This window comes from Lynx canadensis, chromosome B3 (assembly GCF_007474595.2).
Source record: "Lynx canadensis isolate LIC74 chromosome B3, mLynCan4.pri.v2, whole genome shotgun sequence".
Taxonomy (NCBI): domain Eukaryota; kingdom Metazoa; phylum Chordata; class Mammalia; order Carnivora; family Felidae; genus Lynx; species Lynx canadensis.
Window position 1 is genome coordinate 55074033 of NC_044308.2, and position 24818 is coordinate 55098850.

At 39.2% G+C, this 24818-nt stretch overlaps 1 protein-coding gene across 1 annotated transcript in view; it reads left to right on the forward strand.

Annotated features, from left to right (window-relative positions):
• FBN1 (fibrillin 1) overlaps positions 1-24818 on the forward strand; it is a 232954-nt gene that overhangs the window by 95060 nt on the left and 113076 nt on the right. Inside the window, exons 6-8 of the mRNA XM_030318235.1 lie at positions 10717-10914; positions 14337-14462; positions 21570-21695. Of these exons, the coding sequence (XP_030174095.1) occupies positions 10717-10914; positions 14337-14462; positions 21570-21695 (450 nt within the window). The remainder of the gene's footprint in view (positions 1-10716; positions 10915-14336; positions 14463-21569; positions 21696-24818) is intronic.

Genomic DNA, 24818 nt, shown 5'->3' on the forward strand with positions numbered 1-24818 from the left:
GAGCCCTCCTCCCCCTGGCTGCATGAGGTACAACTTAGCTAAAACTAGATTGACCTATTTGCCTGTATGGCATAGTATTAATACTTACCTCTTTAGATCATTTACCTGGGATGTCTGGGACATAACTATTACTTCGAAAGAAACTGATGTATATTGTGTAATTGCTATTCTGTGCTTTAAAACAGTTGTCCCCTATAAAACGTACAAGTGTCCCAGAACATCAAAACCCTTATGTTACCAGTTAAGCTGCCAAGAGGCCAGAAGCTGCCGTAATTGTCTAGTTAGTAACATGTTCTCAGTCCTTATAGTAGATCTTAAAAATGGATGACCATGAAATAACAGCAAAAATGCAGTTCTGAGGTTATAATGCTTTTAGTCTTTGGTTTCTCAGAAAATCAGTCTTCTGCCATATTTTGATATCTGAGCAGGCACAGGTTTTTGTCACGAATCTTCTGTTGATTAATGACACCTACATGACTGAGTTTTGGAACCATGGCCTCTCCCATTCCCCCCAGCTTCCATGCCTGTCTTCTGCACAGTTCACTCACGTGTTCTGAGGAATGCTTGTACTTTCTTCCAACTTGTCTTTCTTCAGTTGAGTTCAGTGCCAGACCCGAGCTGGAAACAGTCTCAGGAATTTTTCATTCATCAGAGGTTTTCTTCCAAAGAAAAATTCTGAGAAAAGGAGGGTCACCTTGAAAACTACTTGATAATATATTAGCATGGTTCAGTGATGCGTGTGTGTGTGTGTGTGTGTGTGTGTGTGTGTGTGAGAGAGAGAGAGAGAGAGAGAGAGAGAGAGACAGACAGACAGACAGAGACAGAGAGAGAAAGAGATGGAAAAAGAGAGACAGGGGTGGAGGGGATGAGCAACACATACCCATAAGCTAATGACTATTTAGTAAAAGGCAATTCTAGAAATAACGCTTCTTAACCAATGTATCTAAACTATTGCACTGTCATCTATCTGTCTTGATATTACAGAAAGCCCATATTTATATGAGGCATTTCTCAGTTGTGGTTAAATAGCTGAATGCTTGTCCTTTGCTTTACGTTTTTCACCAGATCTCTAAGAACTGTTAATATCAGCAGAGTGTGGTATGTATCAATTTCCTGTAGAATGAACTTAGGGCTGGCAGTGAGGATGCTAGTGGTCTTGGATTCCCTTGCCCTGTCATTTCATAGAAGCAACAGTGAAGTTCCTCTGGAGGAAATCCCACCCACACGCCAGGATTCCGTCACATATTGTTGGTCTGAGCCATGTGTACTTAATACTCGGGTTTCTGTGAGAACTGGCCAAACGTGTTGAAGTAAGAATTTCAACCATATAGATTAAATATAAATATGTGAATGTGATCCAACTACATGCTTGCTCGCAAAGAGAAAGGGAACAACAAGAAATTTAGTGAAAAAAGCTAAAATGCACAGACCAAGATGTCATTTCATTATACATAGGTTTTATGGCATCAAGATGTACAGATAATATTGTTTTATGCAGGACCAGCCTCATCAGTTCAAATCACCTGATACTCAGTACTTGTGAAATTGGAAGAACTTTCATGCTGATTATTGGTAGTTAGAGCCTAGTCTTCCTTCAGATTGCCCATGTCCGTGACTGGCTGGCCATGTATCCAACTACCTGAGCCGGAAACCCACAAGTCCTCCTTGTCTTTTCAGTTTCCCTCACCCTTCACATGCAAACCATTTTTAAGTGCTGTTGGTTCTCGCCTCCCAGAGACATCTGCCCGCTGCTGGCTGCTCCCCACTTCTGCACTACCACCTTTGTCTAGCCACCACCATCTTTCCCTGGATCCTTCAGGAACCTCTCCATTTTCACTCTTGAACCCTCTACGCAGCACACTTAAAAAAATAACATGTGTTTCCAGTGGTTTCCTGTTGAGCTTAAAGCCAAATCCAAACTCCTTACTGTGGCCTGGAATGTGCTGTGTAATCCAGTCCCTGCCCAATGTTCCAGGCTCATGGCGTGTCCCATTCCCCTTGCTCTCTGAGCCCTGGTCTCAGTGGTCTTCTCTCATTACTAGAGAAACCAGGCCCTCTCCCAACTCAGACCCACTGTTCTTGCTGTGTCTTAAACCTCTGAAGCACTTACTCTCCCTTTGCACAGCTGACTTGCTTTCCTCCTTTCGTTCTCAGTATAAATATCACCTTCTCCAAGAAGTCTTCCCTGATAACGATTCCCACGGTAGCTGTCCCCCAATTATTCTCTATTATGGCAGTGCGCTTATTTCATTTGTAGACTAAACCACAGACGCAAATCTAAAATGATTTTAAATGTATTCACGTATCTGCTGACTACTTTTCCTGCCAGACTGTAAATTCTATGTAGTCAGGGACTTATCTCATGCTGCTCTCTGATACAGCACAGCAGCTCCGTAAATATTTGTTGAATGAAGAAATCCTTGATTACATTTTATAACTGTGAAGTTTACTCATTGAACTTGATCATTGAAGTCAGAATGTCTGATTTTATTTTATGCAGTGGTATTTTTTTATTGTGGTAAAATATACATGACACAAAATTTCTTCATTTTAGCCATTTTTAGAGGTGTATCTCAGTGGCATTAAGTGCATTCACACTGTATGCAACCATCACCACTATCCATCTCCAGAACTTTTTCACCTTCTTGAACAGAAATTCTGTACCCAATAAACAATAACTCCCCTCTCCTCCCTTCCCCCAGGCCCTGGCAACTACCGTTCTGTCTGTCTCTATGAATTTGGCTAGGTATCTCATAGTAGTAGAACTTGCAGTAGAGTAATACCAATCAGTTTATTTTTCTTGCCCCTTTACAAACATAGGCCTTTACACTCTCTATGTGTAAGTCTCATTTACAATAATAATTCTATTAGCATCCTTCAGAAATTTAATTCCCTTCATATAGAATTTGTATTTGGAAATTAAGCAGTATCACAAGGCACTTTTAAGATACATGAGTTGATCTAAGAATATGTTGACCCTGGAAAGTTTTATATTTAATATCACTGATCACAGAGCCCTTTAATCTTGTGTTGTTAATCTTGCATTTGGATTGCAGGGGATGTTTTATACTTGGTGGCTTTGAAGAAAATATAAAAGAACAGATAAATCAAATTGTTATATAATACTATTGTTTTTGTCTTGCTGTTCCATAGCTGATGCTCTGTGGGGAAGCTGCAGTTTGGTTTCACATGGCACTCATGCAAGCCATTTGAAAACTCCATGAATCAGAGCCAGCTGCTTCTTTAAAGTGCAGTTTGCAGACCATGGAAAATGAAGACACTCTATGATTTTATTATCTTGATTGTAAATATGTCACCCAACCCAGAATTTGACTTCTCTCCACCCCACCACCCATTTTTTTTTTTCTAGTAAAGGTAGTTTGGAGATAACTTTGGGGCAAAGTGAAAATGAATAATGACTTGTACGATATACAGGTGTAATGTATATATGTGTATGACAAAGAATGTCAGGTAAATGATGATTCAGATAGGAGGCATTCTCTTCCCCGAACAAGATTGCAGTCCATCATAGGACAGAATAAAATGTGTTAACAATATTGAATTGCTGCTGCATGTAATTGGGTTCCACGGAACTATGGGCTGGATTTGGTGAGCTGCTTAGTCTGCATGTTAGAATTAAATGGTATATATCACCTTGTTTCTGCAGTTTTGAATGCTATTTACATTAAAATTTATATTGGTAATACTTTTATGAATTAAAGAAGTTAAAAGTTAGCAGAATGTTAACAGAAACAGTTTTGTGCTTATTCCTATACCCTATTTCTAGAAAAAAAATTTTTAGAAATTAGTTTTAGAGAAGGTGTACAGATAGTTACTAAAAGATAAACATTTTGCATAACATAGTTTAGTAAATTTTGCCAAAAGCTCATATTCTTTAAGTAATGCTGTAGAGACCATATTCATACTCCTATCTTGCATGTAGTATTTTATAAAAATGTATGGATTGGAAAGTATATTTGAAATTTACTGTATAATTAAAAAAAAAAGCATAGCTTGAATGAAATGGAAGAGACAATAATGTACTACTTTCACTAGAAAGTAGCCCAAGAAGGAATTCTCACCCCTTCAGAATTTTTATTATTAAAAATTTCAAAACACATTAATGTTGAAATAGTAATATAAAGTATTATACATTAAATATTAAATTTAGATTAAATATTAACATTCTCTCACTTATATACATATAATACTCTCTATGTGCTTATTTGTATATGTGTATATATAAATATATGTGTATATTATATATGTATATTATATATTAAATATTATGTATATATTATATATGTAATATAATTAATTATATAGTGTGTATATATATATATATATATATATATATATATATATACACACACTCTCTGTTTTGCTGCATCATTTGAAAATTAAGTTGCATACATCACAACACTTCACCTTTGAATAAGGACATTCTCATAGATAACCATAGTACCATGACCAAACCTATGAGAACAACAATTCCCCAATATTATGTAATATTCAGCCCATATAAAATTTCCCCAGTTGTCTCTTTTTGAAACAGAATCCAAGTAATGTTGGGTTATTAGGTCTTTTTAATCTAAATAATCTCTCTACCATACTTTTTTTTTACTCAGATGGGTCATTTGTTTTTGGAAAAGTTCAGAATAGTTGCCTTTGAAAATCACACATTCTGGATTTTCTGACTGTTTCCTTGTGGTTTCATTTGACTTGTTCTTCTACCCCTATGTGTCCTCTCAGCTACAAGTTAGATCTGGAGGGTTCATTTGATTAAACTTTGACTGTTTTTGGCACAAACTTCATAAATGATGTTTAGTAGTTTATATTTAGTCAAGTCAGGAGTCATGGAAGTATTTCAAGGTGATCTGTGATAGTGTAATTCTGGAGGAAATTAAAAGTTAACTTTTGCTGTTACTGATGCTAAGTTTGATTACTGTATTTGGAACCTGGATGGAGAATCCTCCTGGCATTTCACTCACGTATAGCACTGGGCTGGGAAGTTGGAAATGGGAGTTCATGGTAGTGGAGTGATGTTATGTGTATAAATGTGCTTTCTAACACTGGGAGGGGAGAGCCTAGAAATGTGAATTCAATTGACTGTTAGGGCAGCAGAGTAGTGGGTGACTAGCCTTCTGAAATTTTGATTTGCTGTTTGGTTTAGTGAGCTTGTGGTTAGTAAAATTAATAAAGAACATAGTAAAGTGCCTCATAATCCGTCAACACTATTGAAAGGAATACTATGGAATTGGGTTATGTTGAGTAGTGGTGATTCCAGTTCATGGGCTTTCTCACATTTCTAAGGGTAGACCTTCAGGTAGGCAGTCAGCTAACTTGAAGATACCTCCAATTAATAATGGTACACAAGCACTTCTCAATAATGGTAAGAGAAAGAGATAGAGACAGACAGACAGGCAGACAGAAAGACAATTTAGAGCCCAAGAAGACAAAGTCGCTTTGGGGAGCTTTTGCAAAACACACAAGGACACCCTGGCCCAAGCTGCATCTACTGCATTGGATTCCATGGGGGTGGGGGGCGAGGGGCTGCGGGAGGACAGAGGTCCAGACATTAGTATTTTGTGGAACTTCCCAGGTGATCTGCTTATGTCCCAAAGTTAAGAATAATTGGAGTAAGAAGAAATGGCAGCAGTTATGAAACTAATTATCATCATGGAACTTCTTTGCTTTAATTTTCTTTGGACTGAAAGTTCCCTGAACTCCTTCTTGAAGAGGTTGTATTGAAATTCCACACATTAGGAGTCTGATGTGTCTCAGGCCAACCTACCTGGAAGGTAGAAGCATGCTATGACCCTGTCATGGATAAATTGATATCTCATTCTTTTTTTTGTAATTTTTATGGAAAGAAGGATTTAAAATAATTGGAGCCTACTGCCCAAAATTATATCCTTGTGCCTTCCCTGCAGTTTGTGGTTTAGTGACTGGGCAGGAGTGACAAGAATTCAGTGCACCACAATATTCTTTCTCTGTGAATGATGCATTTGCTTCAGGGTGAAGTCTTATTACAAATGAAAGTGAAGTACCACCGCAGGTCACAGCATTCTGAGCTGCAGAGCTGGGCAGGGGCCTAGGATCCGAGGCTGCAGATACACATTGGTTAGATCCTAAGTCTTGATAAATCTATGGGGATTGAAAACAGTCCTGAAGCCTCACCACTCAGAATGGGAACATGTACATGCACAATTTCCCAGGAACTAGCCACACTAGAGTAAGCCCATTAAAAACAATTAAAACTGCATTTTAATTTGGTAAAGTCTTGGTCTGTTGCCCTGGTTTATAGAGGTCTTCTAAGGAAGTGATTGTAAATCAATTTGCAAACAGAGAGTATTTTTAATAGTATATTTTAGTTGCATTAGGAATAATGATTTACATTGAGGGAATGAGTCAGACATTACTCAAGCATTGAATTAAGCACATTCCCTGTCTAGTGCTGGAACTATCTGAAAAAAAGAGTATGTAAATTTAGCCTAGTATCACGTAAGTGCTATGGGAATAATTGTAAATAATTGGATTATTAGTAAGGAATTGGGAGTGTGGGCGGATTTTTTTTTTTTTCTGTGGTTGAAGTATTGGACAGAAAAACAGCATAACTTTGGCAATCTAAGTGAAGCACAGGACAAAAAGCATACACTGCCAAATCAGAATGACATTTGAAAACCACGTTAATAGAGCATTTACCTTCCAAGAGATTTTTAGATCCAATTCTATTTCATCCAGATTATGCGTCTCCTTCTGCACTCAGCAATTTTTATTGAAAATGTGGACCTACAAATACATTTATGTCCACTTACTAATATGCACTGTCCAATGATCTGGTTCTTTGTCCATAGTGATAAGTATTTAGTGTAGAAAGATGTTAAGTCTATAGATTCTGTTATACATACTCAAACTTTTGGCCAAATATCTAGTATATTTAATACAGATGGGTCCCCTACGGGCTCTAGAGATGCCTAATGAAAATTGTCAGAATTAACAAGTGCCTATTCCATTCCATGTGTTTCGTATTGAGATGAGGGTAAGAACTTGACTCTAGAAAAGTATTAAGGATTATTTTCTTTTTATGAAGGTTTTCCAATGAGGAATTCATGTCTGAAGTCATGAGCCAGTGTCAGACAGGACTGAATCAGATTTTCTTTGTATTTTGTAGTATGCCTCAGTTTTGCTGGTGTCCCTCTCAAAACATGTGTTTGCATCTACCCTGATTCTTTGCAATCCTCTATATAAGGTCTTTCCATGAGGTGTCTTGGCAAAGTGAAAAGCAAAACCAAATCCAAGCAATGTCGAAGAGAGGATTGTAAATTCAAATTTCTGTTCCATTATGTTTTTTAAAAGATTGAAAATGACATGCCAGCATGAATCTGTTTGATTCAAACATTTGCACTTACCTCAGTAAATTAAGAGGAGAAAAAGAAACAAACTTAAAATCCTTTCCTTGTTACCTAACATAGACGGTTTTATCTATTTTTTAAATAAGAGATTATGTGATTATTGCTGTGATCTTGCTGGTCTCAGAAGCAATATATGTATATGTAGCCATAAAAATAATGATGGCTATTGCCTGAGACTAAACATTTCTCATCCTAAAGCAGTTCATCTGTAATGAACGCTGTTGTATGTAATAATGAAAAATTGGAAGCAATTTAAATGACACGCAAAAAGAAAATTATTGAATAAATTATGTTATAACTTGATGGAAAATTATTAGCAATTAAGATAATATTTTGGAATAGTATTTACATGGGAAAGTGCTTTTGGCGATGTTAAGTGAAAAAACCAGGATTAAAAATCGTGTATTTAGTACAGTGCTATTTTGTGATCAAGAATAAAACACATGTGAACTTAGGTAATAACCTAATATGAATACCATATATGTAGCAAGGGTTTCTTTAGGTACAATTACATGAGATTTTTATTTTCTTATTTATGTTTCTACCTTTTCCTAATTGTCTGAAATATTATTTATTTAGAATCACAAAAATATATAATAAAGTGTTAAAATAGAAAAGAAATGCCATATATTAGAGAAGTATTTATTAAATGCCTATAGGTAACATTTGGAAGAATTGAATGAAACAATGAACGACTACAGCCTTTGAGTTTGCCCATGAGTTTACTGCATTTAAGAGCACTTTTGCTCCAAACTGTTATGGTACTGTCATGGTGCTGTCATTTTTTCTTTATAGACAGACTGAAATGAGGGCAGAGATTTTATTCAATAGCTCAAGCATTTAAGTTTTGTATTCTTGTTTCAATTCAACATCTATGGAAGAAGATAGTGGATTTTGAACAGATCTGGCATATTATGAGAAATATTAAAATATACCTAGAACTTGACTATCTAAAACTAAAAAATAACCAGGGGAGTAAAAAGATGCATAAAAAAATTAAAAGACAATAAACTGAGGAAGTGTCAGGAGATAGGACTGGAAAGATAGATGGGGCTAGAGCATTAGAGATTTGAGGGGAACAAAGGTATAAGGTTAGTCTTTTGGAATGGTAACACTGGTGGTGTTTATGTGCAATCTACACAATTTTTTGTCCCATTTGCATATCTGGTACTAGTGTTCATTAATATTTTCCTTTAAGTTGAGTTAAACTTTTTTTTATTAATCCTCATCATAGCAAACATATTTGTGAAATCAGAGTCTGTTATGTGTATACTCTTTAATAATACAAATTAGAATTAATACCTAACGGGGTGCCTGGGTGGCTCAGTTGGTTAAGTGTCTGACTTTGGCTCAGGTCATAATCTCACGGTTCATGAGTATGAACCCCATGTCGGGCTGTGTTCTGACACCTCAGAACCTGGAGCCTGCTTCAGATTTTGTGTCTCCCACTCTCTGATTCTGTGTTTCCCCCTCTCTCTGCCCCTCCTCTGCTCATGCTCTATCTCTCTCCTTCTCAAAAATAAATAAACATTAAAAAATTTAAAAACAATACATGACTATTAAAACATGACAATCTAAAGTCATCTTGCATTCCATCAGTGATACACATAGCACATTTTTGCAAGCACTTGCATGGAAAGAGGGAGATGTGAAGATGGGGACTCGATGTTTTGGCCATCCTGTCCATCTCTCAAGTAATACCATAATTTGGGCCTAGTCCTCTTGCTGAACTAGACTGGGTGACGTTTTGTTTTAGGAACTCCTTAGAAGGTTCCTCTTTCCACGTGGACATTAGGGAGGTGCCATTGACCACAGGTGGCTCATTTTAGCAAGAGAGAAGGGAGAGTGAGGAAGAACATTTAGTAATAGGGAGGAGCTGGAGTCATTACTGCAGCAAAGAAAGCAGGAGAGAGAGAATATGGAGAACAGCGGCATGCCTGCAGGTAAGATTCAGTTATTGTCCAAATGTGGTCATGGTCCACCCTGTTCACTCTTGCTGGTACTGTAAAGGAAGAGTTGCCGTTTGTAAACTGCATATCTATGTCTCATGAGCTACTTAGAGAAGAAAGAAGCAAAGAAAAGTGAAAACCCAACCCAGCAGTTTCATTAGCGCACACAGTGATTTTCATAAAACTGTAGAATTCAGTGGTGAAACTAACTTACTAATAACTAACTAATAACTAATAACTAATAACTGGGGTTATTCAGTTATTTATTATTTATTTACTCCATCCCTGGACTCATTGGAAACTGTGCATTTCTGAAAATGACATGGGGAAACATGCGATGTTGGGTGGTAGATAGAAGCCTATGGTCTCGCCACAACCCAGCCTCCCTTATCTGCCAAGGTCATTGTGGAACAGAAAGGGATATTATGGTCTCAATTTCTATCATGGCTAGGCTGGGAACAGCCTGCCTTTTGTCCTCTTTGCTCACTACATGTTAATCTTTCTTGTTTGTTGGCTGCTGAATCCAGATTGACTTTCTCCCTTTAGCAAACAAAACAACAAAACAAAACAAAACAAAAATGAAGGCAGATTTTGCATCTGGTGAGAGTAATTGGAAGTTCTCCCTATGGCCTTAGCTTATCTCTGTTTACTTTAAGATGGACTTTTGCCTAAGGGTTACAGTGATTTCAGAGCAGTGTCCTTCCTCTTTATACTAAATGCCTAATGTCCTTGCATGGGTAAATTTTTAAAAATGCCTACTTGTTTGTTTGTTTGCACATTTTTTTTTTGTATTTGAAAAAAGATGGACCCAATCCAAAAGAACCGGGTAACCATTTCTTTTGTTCAAAGAACTCCCAGGAAGAAAATGCCATGACTTGCCTCATTGCAAGTTTTGAAATTTTTTCTTTTTCCAGCCTAAATAATAAAAGACTCTAAGCTCCGTGAGGGCAGAGATGTGGTCTATTTTAATCACCAAACATCTACATCAAGCACAGGGACTGATTCATAGTGGGCACTGGTACATTTTCTTGAGTGAATGAATGTGTAAAAATATGCTATATTTTTATAGGACATCACAACTGTAAAGTGTTTTCCATTTGCTCATTTGATTCTTACAACAGGGTCTTCACAGTGGATAGGAACTGGTGTTTTTATCCCTATGTTGTAGGTGAGGAAGATGGAGGTGAGCAGAATGATCTGCCCAAGGCTTCGCACAGAGTCAGTGATTTGTGGTTCTATCCCTGAAGACTGTTTCCCAGTTTGGAGTCCAGCAAGATGGGGCACAGCTGTTTCTCTGCGTGATGGTTCCTGCTTTCCTGGACCTTCATGGAATTCTCCTTCTTTATTTTCAGATTACAGGACGGGCCCATGTTTTACCGTGGTCAGCAACCAGATGTGCCAGGGACAGCTCAGCGGGATTGTCTGCACAAAAACACTCTGCTGTGCCACTGTCGGCCGAGCCTGGGGCCACCCCTGTGAGATGTGCCCCGCCCAGCCCCACCCCTGTCGTCGAGGCTTCATTCCAAATATCCGTACGGGAGCCTGTCAAGGTAAACCCCTGGCTGATGGAGCTCTTAATGGATTCATCTTATTTGCTCTGTGAGAGCCATTCTCCAGTGAAGTTGGAGAGAATGGAAAAGCGGTGTCAGAGACATAACTTCACGATTTCGCTGACGGCATGATATCCAACTTAGGCATTAGGAACGTGGATCAAGAGAGAGCAGCTGGTCTCCTTGGAGTTTTCCTTGCCAGCAGCTCCCCCTCCGAACCCAGAGGTGTTTCTGTGGGGTGGTGTGATACTGGTTGCAGTAATGCTGTGCGTTAGAGCAATGCTATGTATAAACACAAAGCAAAATTTGTGAACAAGGTACTTTGTTTTTCTTATTTTTTTTCCCTCCATTTGATATTGTTGGAGTTCCTCTGTCTCCTGGGTTGTCCTTAGTTGACCTCAAGAAAATTGTTCCTCTCTCCATTTTACATGCTACATTATGCTTTTTTTTTTTTTTTTTACAAGTCAGAAATAAATTAAGATTTGTTTCACAGTTTTAAATATCCCCAGATGTCGCCTGCTTGCTTCTTCTCCTGTCTCCCATAGAAGCCCTTACTCTGTTTTTGGCTTTTACTCCTATTCTTCCAGCTGTACAAATTCTTTTATTGTCTGGATGTCTGGCAGGAAACAGGAGGAAGTGAACGGAGGCAGTTCAGCACTAAACTGATGGGATTGAAAACTCCCAGGCTGTATCTGCTTCCTTTAGACATCTTCAGTGTTTTTTTTTTTTTTTAACAAGTTGCAATATTTTCAGAAAATTCAGGGTATGGTTTTCTGAGGCAAATAGATACCAGTTTGGTTTGGTTCTGTGTGTTAATTCTAAGGCTGATGTGCAGTAAAACAGAATTTGAGATGAATCACACAGTTCTGTGGGTCTCCATTAAATTCTGCTTCCACAAATTCCACTTGTGATAAACACTGTTGGTCTTGGCTCCTGACTTCTGGGTACAACATACAGATCCTTTATGTGCCCTTCAACTTGTCCTTCTGAATGTCAGGAGCAGCAAGAAGTCACTTTGGAACAAAGGAATTACAAAGGGGTCTATTGTGTGATTTTATAAAGTAAAGAGTTAGTTTAGTTCCCCCTTTCTTGGGAACCTTAGTTATTTTTCTTATCCTTAGAAGTGAATTTTGAAGAAATTCTTGGTTTTGGTGTTTGGAAGCCAGCTAATACCCGTGAACTCATTGACATAGACCAGAAAGCCAGATTTGGTGTGCCCAACTATCCATCCATGAGTCATTGTCAGAGGTTGAGGCACTGAGACAGTTGGGGGACAGAGAATGACGAGGGAGAGAGAAGAGTGGCTACTCTGTGACTTTGCTGTGCATTTCCTACAATCTAGACCTGTCCACCATTTTCTTTCTGCTCCTTCCTGACTCTGCTATTCAAGAGTCAGGAAAAAGAAAGATTTTTATCAGAAATTTTGTGAAACCCATGAAATGAAAATGGCAGTTATATTGACACTTTGAGAATGAAACTCTTCATGTTTGGGTGTGGGATTTTTTGGAGCAAGTCTGCTATAGGCTTGGGGCTCTGTTATCCTTTCCAGTGTTTTTAGACTTTGGGCCAGATGTGAGGGGCTGTGGGCAAATGGGTTCATAAAGGAGCTTATTCTGTCTTCAGTCGTGGAAGGCATGGCCAGCAGAGAAGTGCCCTCCTGTGTATTTCCTCTTGGCCAAAAAATTATGACCAACAGGACTATCAAGTTTTGCTTATATGTACAATCAATTTCAAATAACATTTCAATAACATATTCAGCATATCAAGAGAATGGAAACTTCTGGTCTCAGATAAAATTGAGATCAGCTATAAAACATAATCTAATTATACTGCCCATATAGTGATTCATTTGTGGGCCAGGACATTCCATTTAAAACAGTGACAGTTTGATAGCAAAATAAATTGTTGCTCCTTTAGTACCCTTTCCCTCATGCCAACTTTTCTGAAGAACATGGGGTAGTAGAAACTTTAAAACTGGTGATCACTCTCTTGTTTCATACAATGAAGGGTAAAACAAGAGAGTACCCTAGGCTTCCAGATTTCTAAAAGAATATGCAAAGTGAGAGAAAGAAAAGTTAGACTGCCACTCTGGGGGTCCTTTATTAAACTAGACTTTTGTGTGTATTTATACACATATATACATACATATGTAATGAAGAGATGGAGAGAATGTACATATATTTTTTACAGTCTTTCCAACTCAACACAATGAGCCTGGAATGATTACTTTTGTTCCTAGAAAGTTCATATGTGGGGCTACATGTGGGACCATAGTTATTGGGTGCTAGGGATATAGCAGTGAACAAAACAGAGGAAGAACCTGCTGTCTGGAACTTGAATTAAAGACAATGGGTTTATAAAACAAAACAAAGCAAACAAGCATTTATTCGGTCAGCTGGTGATTCATCCTAAGGAAAAAAGTAAGCAAAGTAGGAAGGGTGGTGAGTGACGGGGGCTGGCTGTTGCTGTTTGGCCAGTGAAGAATGTACTGCTATAGTGAACAGAGACCTACCGGATAGATGGGATGGTGTGAACCTTTATGGAGGAAGAATGATCCAGGCAAAGGAGCCACTATTAAAAACCCTGAGGCAAGTGCATCCTTGGTATATTTAAAGAATGGCAAGGAAGCCAGTTTAGAAGGAGAGTGACAGAGAGGGAGAGGAGGTCAGAAGATGAGAGCAGAGAGTAGAGGGGGCAGGTAGAATCTTTTCAGATAGGTGCTTGAGTTTTGAGCTGGGAGGACACACTGACTTACTTTAAAAAGTTTCCCTCTGGTGGCTTCTCTGCCAGCAAAGTAAGACTGCGTATTCATCTCGGGTCTCTCTCACTTCTTAGTCTAATTTCCTGGGTTGTTTAATTTTTACTGCACAAGACAATTCTACAGAATGGAAGGTGAACATTTTCCATTTCATCTGCATAAAAGCATTCACTGTCTCATACAGTCTCTGTGATCTTATGTAAATTCTGCTTTAACTGAATCATTCAATATAAGTCTTAGAGACAGTTTTATTATAGAAATGTGTTGCTTTTTGATTCTAAGAATTTCTTGAATAACTCTAGTTATTATTGTCAGCCTTTTTATCATTGCATCCTGTAACTTGCAGCCTTCATAATAAAACCCACAAAAATCAGTATAAATATTGCCTTCTACACAAGAGAAGATGGAAGGTGGGAAAAAACATTTGTGACCTCTTACCAACCGTTACTAACCAACTTATGTTACTCAAAAATTTATTTTACATAAAGCAATTGTGAGAAATAGTTTCTCTCATTGTATTCCAAATATTGCAATGGACAAGTAACTCGTTGACATAAATAGAGTAATATAGACATAAAAACTGTCACATTTTCTTCTGCAGTAACTTTTATATGAATGTCTCCCTCTCTCCCTTTCTCTCTCTCTGTTTCCTAAAATCTGACAGATGTGGATGAATGCCAGGCCATCCCTGGGCTCTGTCAAGGAGGAAATTGCATTAATACTGTTGGGTCTTTTGAGTGCAAATGCCCTGCTGGACACAAATTTAATGAAGCATCACAAAAATGTGAAGGTAAGAAATACTATGCTTTGCAGTGAAGGGGTGGAGGGGCAGGCAAAACGCAAATCAACGACAAGCTTTATTGTAAATTGTTCCAAAATCCTTCTGTCTTTGTCATTCCTGTGAATGTGTAAATATAATATTCTTACCAGGAATAATATGCCTTTGTGCTAGTGAACCAGAAAAACCCTGCAGCTTTTTCCACTTTTATAGACCCAAAATAAGAGATCCATCTGAATCAAATTAAATATTAAAACATGAAATATTTTTGAACCAATATTTGGGTTAAAATGTTCAAGACACATGTTTTTGCATAGTTCTAGAGACATGAATTTAAATTTAATCATTACGTATCATTCAGAAGGACATATCTTCTGATTTTTTTTTTTTTTTTTTAGTTAAAATATATGTTTGTTAGTTTTTGGAGAGATTAACTCTTCTATTTATGCTCCGAGTACAAGGTTAGTATTTTCTTTTGTGCCTATCAAATGGAAGCTTTTTTTAATCGTAATCAAACAGAAAAATAACTGGAGGTAAATTTATACATTTGCATTTAGTTTCTAGATTGAGCTCCTAAAATGTGCATAGAGGGACTATGTTCATATGTACCGCTACTGCTGCTTGCCAAAAAGAGGCCTGGCATCCAAGGCCATAAGAAATGCTTTTTCCATGAGAGGGAAACATCTAGGAAATAAGTAGGCGGCATCCAACTCTCTTTCCCTTGATGAGTGCATGCACCTTGCATGTATAATGGCTGACAGTAATATAGCAAGGTACATCTCTTATCAAACTCAGGCAGACAAAACTTCTTCCTTCATTTTTAGCTGTACCTTGTGTGATATAAAGTTGCATTTAGATGCATACACTTTTGTTGAAAGCAGCTGCTGTTGTGTCTATACTCCTAAACCCCAGCAATGAGGAATAATTCATTCTAAGTCATGGGCTTAGTTCATTAATCTTCTTTGTGGATAGCCACAGTATATCATATGTGGGAAAGACAGCTTCAGATTTGAAGAGCAGTTCATAAATGACACATGAGAAGTTTAATATCTACTTGCCCTGAAACTGAGTAATCTGAAATCTGGCACTGATGGAATTATCTTTATGGGTTAGAGTTTTTTTGTTTTTTGTTTTTTGTTTTTTTTTAGCGTTCATTCATTTTTGAGAGACACAGAGACACAGAGCGTTAGTGGGGGAGGGAGCAGAGAGAGCAGGACACACAGAATCAGAAGCAGGCTCCAGGCTCCGAGCTGTCAGCACAGATGTGGGGCTCGAACTCATGAACCGTGAGATCATGACCTGAGCCGTAGTCAGACACCCAACCGAGTGAGCCACCCAGGTGCCCCTAGAGTTGTTTTTAAGTTATCAATCACGTAGAATTTATAATAATACGTTCTTGAACATGCTATGAACAGTTGAGGGAGCTGTGAAAAATACATTCTTCCTAAGGAATTAGGACTTTGTAAAAACACAGTAAGTTTCAAAGAACGATAAAGTTGACTCTTCCAGGCCAACGTATTTTAGAAGTTCTGTTGTAGATTTAAGTTAGAAGAAGAGGCTGTTGCTACTGAATGAGGCAAAGAACTTAAGTACCTGTACCCTTTCATGTTATAAATTAAAGAACTGGGTATGGTAAGTGCCCTGTTTGAAGTCATTTAGATGGCACTAGCATTTACTTCTTTTGATTCACACTGTGGTACTTGTGATGTCATATTATATTGCCTTCTTTCCCGGATGTAAGCCATAACCTCCAATATTAATATTTATCTTTCCTAATATTTTGAAAATTTTTAAATATTATAGTATATATTTTCAGGTATTATATACATATATCTTTATGCCACTAATAAGCTGTCAGGTTTATAATAGCATGCAAAATCCACCTCAGCAATGGGTTGTGTCTTATATTTTCAGGTTTTCTCGGCTTGATATATTCAGCTTAGATACAGTCAGCTTCAAGATTTAGGGCACTATGATCCATATGACTTGTCCAGTCTTCTGGACAAGGTTTGCTTTTTGGAATTAGATAGCTTCCATCTTGGAGTAGAATTGTTTTCCTGTGTCCCTTGCCTTTCACTCACCTGTCAGTTAACAACTGTCAGGATTGATCACCTTGTGTGGTCGTGAACGAGACAGAAGATGCACAGATTTAATACTCAGACTGAAAGAAAAATCATTCAAAATCCTTTTGTTAATGCTAAGAAACCTATTATGGTGCTGTATCCAATGGACAAAAAAATTCAGTCTGAAAATTACTTAATCCTTTTTCACAAATATTTTTTTTTCCGGCTGCATATTGAAATCAGTAGCAAGATAAAAACAGCATACTTTTGGCTAGACCTTTTTTTTTTCCTTAGCCATCTACGGTTACATTAAATTCAGATGATGGGGTTTTTTTTCCCCTCTCTTTTATTTTTTTTATGCAAAATTGATACTGGAAGAGAATGTCCTGTTTGTATTATGTGTACTCTGGCCTGGAAGCTGGTTCGGGCATTATTGCCCTGTCTTACTCGGGTAGGAGAGTAATCAGAAAGTCCTCTGAGAATGCTTGGTGAACTGGGTCTCCTCCTTCAACTTCCTTGCTTTTCTCCAGCTTTATGCCTGTCTATGGGAATGGCACAACTCTGGGCATAGGATGATTGATAGGATGGTCAATAGAAGGAATTCCAGAAAAACTGGCCCACACAGTGAAGGGATGAAGAGAACATCTGTGTGCCCTGGGAAGATGGTCAGGCCACAGTGGGATTCTGTGCCCTTGTGAAAATCGTTCTGGCACTTTTCCCATTACTTGGAGTGGCTTTTAAAATGCATCTTCCTCTTGACTTGGAAAGGAAGGAACTGGGTACCTGGAAGCCCACAGTAATTTATTTAAAAAACCAATTCAATAAAAAATTGGCTTTAGCAAATTTACAAGCTGCTAACCTTTACTCCCTCAGGGATGGGGAGAGCAGTTTTTTTGTTTTTTTTTTTTCAGTGAGATCTGCCTTTTGCAGAATTCTCCCTTCTTAAAATATCCCTTTTGCCCTGAAACTATACCAAATTTTATATCATTACATGCAACTTAGATTCCTTTGAAACGTAAATGATCAAACAGAAGTGATCAAGTAACAATTATTAAATTTTCATAAATTTAAGAAGGAATATTGAGATTTATAGCTGTGATTTGGGGGGGGGGGAAGGGAAACAGAGTTCACGCCCACCTTCATTGTTGATTTTTCCAATGACTCTCGAGGGTGCACATTGAAAGAACACATGAGCCTTTTCTTTTTGGAAACCGAGTCCATATTTGCATAGGTTACTGTGGGAGGAAATTAAGAAATAAAAAGTGTAATTAAAGGATTAAGTTTTATTTCTGGAAGAAGTCCCTTGGATTCCTAATTAACCACTAATATTTTGGGACTTAGATTACCGCCAGCCCAGCCTTTAGCAATTATACCAGCGCTGCATGATGCAAAGGACTTTTTAAAAATGTAGCCCCTACATCTGTGTCCTCCCTAATACATGGCCAAAAACCTTAAGACTTCCCCTTTCTGAAATAGTGACATATTCATCTGATGGCTACTTGCTATGAGGGGCTCTTATCCTCTCAGGCACCAAGGACAATTCCTGGGGCTTCTTGACCCACTGACTTACTACTCCTGGGGCTACTGGACTTACAGTTGGGGCCCCATGCTCTGCAGCTCATTGTAAACCCTTGACTCCCACTGTTCAGGGTCACCAGCTCCCTACATGTTGCTGAATACAATTTCTGTGGTGCAGGCATAAGAGCCCTAGGAATAAGGTAGACCTGGCCCTACACCTAGTAATGTCCCCCCACCTGTGTGATCTTGGACAAATCAGTTACCAGCTCTGAGTTACTGCAGCTTTCAGATGAGGAGGTTGAACAGGGTCCCTTCCATTTCTGTAATCCAGACTCAGTTGTCACATTTCTCATTATTTCCCAGTTGTGATCAGATAGCGGGTGCTGTATGTGGGCATATATGGTATGACTATAAAATAGTAGGGCTGATATTATTTTCAACATGACTTGAAGAATCAGCTTATTTACTTTTTAGCCAGATTTTTTACACTGGATTTTCCTGTGTCCAGGCAGCAAATCTGGACAGAAAGGGCCTACCACTGTGTCCCTTCTTGGACACGCAGCAAGAGGCCAGTGAGACCATAAGCATGGCTACTTCCCAGCAGCTTTGCCTCTCCCTTCTGTCCTAAGGAGCCAGGGAGAAGTGTCCAGAGCACAGAAGCGTCTCTTCCCAGTCAAGCCTCACTTCCCACCAGGCCCCCACAAACTGATTTACTTTTATGGCTGATATTTAATACAGACTGGCTCCCAAAAGTGCTAAGAAATCCACTGATCTCCAACTCTCTTATGTGGGATCCCTGAATTCTATTAAAAGGAGGTAAATACAGCATGCTAAGAGCCTGGAAAAAATAATAGATTAGTATGAGTTTCGAAGTATAAGTGATTTCGATTCAGATACTTTATTCCGGCCTTTTACTATTGAGGGGACTTCACCACAGCCTGGTCACAAAATCAGAACTCCTGCCCCTGTCGCCATGAAGCAACAGGACTGAGAAGCAAGGAGACTCAGGAAAGTAGAAGGGCCTTAGACACATGAAGAAAAATGGGTATGTCACCGAGGAGAGGACACTAAAGGGAATTCAAAACCATTTAGGCTCCTTCAAATGGAATAATTTGGCCTAGTCCAGTTTTATCTTTATCTGGGTGAAAATTAGGGAGGTGTATACTATGATGTATTTCCTGACTTACTGACCTCTGGGGCCATGCACCTAAGTGGGATCCCTGCCCCTCTCCCTCTTCCCCAGCCCCTGGCAATGGGAGACTTGGGTTTAACATCACTTTATAAATGAACCTCTTTGTTCTTATTTTGAGTGTTACTCATGCTGGTTTTCTGAAGGCCTCAGGAAAATGCAGCAGCTATCCCTAGGATAGCTATCTCTATCCCAGAATTATGGAGATCAGGTCTTATACCCATATCTATACTGTGAGGAATAGATGAGTTGATACACATAAAGCATTTAATCAATGCCTCACACTCAATACCTGTCAACTCTCATTATTATTATTGTTGTCGTTGCTATTATCTTCAGTAAAGGGGCCAAAGCTAACCTAGCCAGCATGTGAAAGATGTCTGCTCCGTCCTGCCAGTTCATTCTGTTTTTTGAATAACTTTTTCTGATGTGTTTTGTCACTTAAATAACCCCTTCGGCTATTGGTGTAGGTTAAGTGGCCTTAAAAAGGATGGTCACGGTCATTTATACTAACAGGTAGAAAAATATTTCTTTTAATAGACACTTGTTGTTCACATGATCTTCAATAGGAGTTTAATGACTCAGACATTTATCTTTAGGGACATTTTGAGGAAGGTATGTTTTCTTCTTGATACCTCTGTGTTACAGGGATACATCCTCTTCTATTCTTAAATAGGGTTATTGAATCCTCCAGGCTGAGCTTGTTTGTTTGTTTGTTTGTTTGTTTTTTAAGTAGGAGTGTGGCTGGTAAATGCAGGAGGATTGATGGTAAAGAACTGTCTTAAAATGTGCTTTCTGATATTATGCTAGTTCTAGAACCTTAGGCTCCATCCTTGGTGGTTTCTCAGCCTGACTTTCACTGACTCCAGTAAAATTTCTGCCGGAATAGAAATACACATCTTTGCCATTATACAACTTCGCAATGACAATGCTGTTTATGTTAGCATTGACTCTAATATAAGCAGGGAAATATTGTTTGGTTTAGCCTCTAGCCTAGCATAGAAGAATGGGGATTTTGGTTTTAAAAAGGTTAAACTGCATGTAAACAGTGTCTCTGCTGCCTTTTTGACTAACAGGGTGAACTTGAGTCAGAAGACACTTGAATCTGGTCCACTTAGAACTCTATTTTGTTTTACAAGTGAAGAGCAGTACTTAAACTAGAGAAGAAATACTCTTTTTTTTTTTTTTTTTTAATTTAGGGCTTTCTGAGTGCCCACAGTGTAGTCTGGCCATTGCAATACTTCCAGGGCACTTGGGTCAAACCTCACCTCTCCCTAGGTGAGTGCAGAAAGCCCACTCCTCTTGGAGTCAAGGTCATGCGCTCTGAGTTTACTTTTAGCCTAACAGGAAGTTCTCAATTCCTTTTTTTCCCCTCACTGGTGCCACATCTGTTGACAACTGTCAGTGTCTGAATCTGGTTCTTGAAAAGCTCCCCTTGAAGGAAATGGCTGTATTTGTCCTAAGGAACTTTTACTGCTTCCTTGGAAGAGACCATTGGCCTCGGGCCCCGAGAGCTAACTCTAACTATGGCCTCTGCTGACCCCACAGGGTATTCAGTGGTTTTCAGAGCTTTCCCCACTGGTGCACATGACCAGACCACCATCTTCCTGTTCTCCACGATCAGTCACTGGGTTTGGGCTCATGGGAAGCATGGAGTCCGGGCTGAGATGGCTCTCCACAGCTCAGGCAGTCCTGGAAGGAGCTGAAAACTGAAGGCTGTCTGCTGATAGCACCCCCAGTACTGGGACAAGTCCTTCCTTGAGAGAGATCTGGGTGAAGCATCCCAGTGCCCCCCCCCACATTCACTTACCAAACCCGCAGAAAACCATCATCATGGCAGTTTGGGTGCCCCTGAAAACACCAAGATGTCTCTGAGTCTTGGTCAGCACTCAGACCACATGGTCTCTGTAGGATTTCAGTATCTGCTTTGTGGAAAATCCAATTGTAAAGAAATGCAGGAACTGATGCAGAATACAGAGTAATAAATATAAAGGGAGATTAACTCAGTGCAAAACACGGAGAGAAGAGGGAAAACAAAATTTTAAACTAAGTGACATTTGGAATCTTAGCATGCTGTAGTTAGTTGGTAAAACAGTACATACTTTTAGATTTTACAGGGCAAGTTTCTTTTATTTTGCACTAATGTCTTGGGTAAGACTGTGTTGAAAGAAGAAGCACCCACTTCTGGGTCAATAGTCAATGAATTGACTATTTCGTGTGCTGCTTTTATTCTGTAAAGATTGCTGTTTCTGGGGACATGGTTTGACTGGTGTTACATCTGAACCTCCCTTGGTGATGAACAGTTGTATACTGCGTTCTGTGAATAGTAACCCCTTCTTTACGTTTCAGATATTGATGAATGCAGCACCATTCCTGGGATCTGTGATGGGGGCGAATGTACAAACACGGTCAGCAGTTACTTTTGCAAATGTCCTCCTGGTTTTTACACCTCTCCCGATGGTACCAGATGCATAGGTAGGTTTAATTATAAACAGCATAAACAGTGATTTCTACAAACCAGTTCCCTAATGAACATCTTATTAAACACGTTTGTTAAAGGGAACTAATAATTTCTCACTTTATGTAAAATGTACATTTATATTTCATTAAACAGTGGAGCACCGTCTTAAAGAAAAGAGACATCTTGTCCTCTTGTACTAGGATGTTTGCCTCCCAGAAAGACGGATGATCCAGGAGCCCATAGAGATGTCCTCGGTCTATAAATTAACTTTGCAGTTATGTTAAGTGTCAAACCTTCAGTCGTTTCCTGGGACCTGTGTTAATTTAGGTCTGAAATTTTGCAATAATCTCTTAATTGGTCTCCCTGCTTCCTGGCTTCTCTACAATCTATCTTGTCAGATTTATCTTCCTAAAATAGTGCTTTGATTAAATAATTCTTTTGCTCACAAACCTCTGGTAGTTTTCCATTAGGATTTGGAAATTAGTGGTTTTCAGTCTGTGCCCCTTGGATCCTTCAGGTATGGAAGAGGTCTCCAGAGCTGCTAGGGTGGGAGAGGGGAACAGTGAGAAGGGGGAGACTAAGGGGACAGGACCCCTCCCCCCCAGTCAGTGCCCCCCACGTGCACACACTCTGCTTTTATCTAGTGGGGTGTTAGGCTTCTGCATAAAATATCAATTAAAATAAGGGATTTTGTTATTAAAAAATAGGTTTGATAACTGTCAGACTTAATGATTATTAAGACTTACCTCAAAGTCTAGTCTGCTAGAGAAAAGTTCAAGTTCCAGGTGTGTAGCCTAATACTTAAAGACACTCTCTGACCTCTCTCAGCCTTGCTGACTTATCAGCATAGTCCCTGCTTCTCACCCTCAAACAGGTCATTTGTTTTGATTCCTTCATGCCTTTAATCATACATGTTGTACCACTTAGCTCAAGCCCCCTTTCCTTCTTCTGCTCAGGCTCTCTGTCTTTGAAGATGTCCCAGATCAGCTTACCTGAAAGCGGTTTCTCCCTTACCTGAGGAAATACTTCTCATAAATGGTCTTCTAGGGACATTTTATGTCTGTATGTTTTTATCTCCCTAGTTAAGTTGTAAGCTCTCCTTAAAGCCTACATAACTGCTATCCTCACATATCCCTGGTGGTTCTTGGCACAATTCCTTGCATGTTGTAGGCACTCAGTAAGTATTTGTTGAATATCAAAATGAGTACTTCCTTATTATTAGGGCACAGCTAGGAAGCCTATGGCAATGGCCTTGGAGAAAAACGAATTCTATCTTTTGATGTTTGTCTCTGGCCCATATTTTCTGAGACACTCAGCTTCGCATCCTCACCACAAGCCATGAATTTCAGACCCAAACAGAGTTTGCACTTGAAATTCTGAATTCCTTTTTACTTAATCATGTAATAAAAGCTGAGGGCGGTCTCTTTAGTTGACATTTGAATAAGTACAACCAGTGAGGGAAGCATATCTGGGCTTTTCCTTAGAAACAACGGTGGTGCCCACATTGCCTGATTTTCCAGGATCTCTCCACATATACTGGAACTGCAGGGAAGGGACAGCGGCTGCAATCCACAGAGCCCTTCTTCTCCCCAAACTGGCCCAACTAGCACTTGACATCTGAGGGATATGCTTAGCAGAGAGGTAGATCAGAAGTTCTTTCTGGGCCAGAAAATAGGTAGATGTGTTTTTTAACCTTCAAAGAGAGCCCCAAATTATACTAAAATGATTAAAACACATTTACATATCAGATGGTTTACATTTTTAAAATACTTTTACCAAATATACCCATACTATTTACAAAGAAAGTGGGGTATGGGGAGGAGACTAAGATTCATGGGTGACCTCCTAGGTGTGAGCTATTATGGAAATTATCTGACTTAATGTTCACAACCATACTGAACATGAGAAGAAGCTGAGGTTTACAGAGTCCACATAAGTAATTTGGTTTGATTGCTTAAGCAGCTAAGAAGTGAAGTTGCTGAGATCCCAACTTGGGCCCCAGCCCATGGTCCCTAACCCAGTCATTGCTCCCTCCGGAGTGAACACCAGACACAGTAAATAGGCAAGCAAGCTTTCTTCTTCTTTGGTACTTTGTTTGTTGCCATAGTTAGGAACTTGTTACATAAAATGCTCCAAGTGACCTTTCGGCCTTCCCTAATGCTGGTATTTCCTGCCATGGTAAACCACAGAGACACCCTCAACCGCCCCCCCCCCCCCCCCCCCCCCCCCCCCCGCCAAATATCCCTAGTGAAAAGAAAATACATACAGTCTCCAACTTATAAACAAATCCAAGGTTTGCTTTTAGGTTGCCTATTTGGAATTAGTAAATCTAACCAATAGAAAACCCCACACGTGGCTAGTGGTATATCACATCTTCCTTATACTTCTCTTCTAAGCATGAGATTCCACCTGTTACCTTTGGCCCCCACATTCTCAGGCTCTCAAACCTCCCTGTCTCAGCACTCCCTTTGTCCTGTAAGCTTTTGCAGTATTATTTTATTTTTTTGTTCTGTGATCTTGCTTTGGTGCTTTATAATAACTTGTGTAGGGCGGTCTTTTCATCTTAGTGTGTTCTGTCTCATCAATTCCCAGGAATCCTGATGACATCCTGTACCTAGTTTGGGCCTCACAGCTCCTAGCTCCTGGTTGGACACAACAATGTTAGTGATTGGTTATGAGAGGCCTATTGATAGTCTAGGATGACCTGCAAACACCTATTTAATCCATAATATATTTGTTTTGATAGAATGTGACTTCTGCATTCTGAAAGAAAAGGCCAAGTGATTCAGAAGGAGAAAAAGGAAGAAAGCTTCCTACCCCTTTTTGCAAGATGTCTTGGCCAGAGCAAATTCAAAATAGAAGAAGGCATCTATGCCTCCTCCTGCCCTCCATTTGTCTCCTCCAAATCCTAACATTCTTCCCCCTCAGCTTCCGTAGGTCTTCAGATCATCCCAAAGCCACTCCTTAGCCTCGAGGTAGAATGATCCCACATTATACAATGGTTTCTTTCCTGCTTCCTGATGACATGGGAAACTTCAGGCTGGTGTGCCCAGGGGACAGTTCCCCCAAATGCCTCCTGATTTTCACATATTTTCCCTTCCTTTACTTGTCAGCCTATAGGTTTTATTCCGAATTAT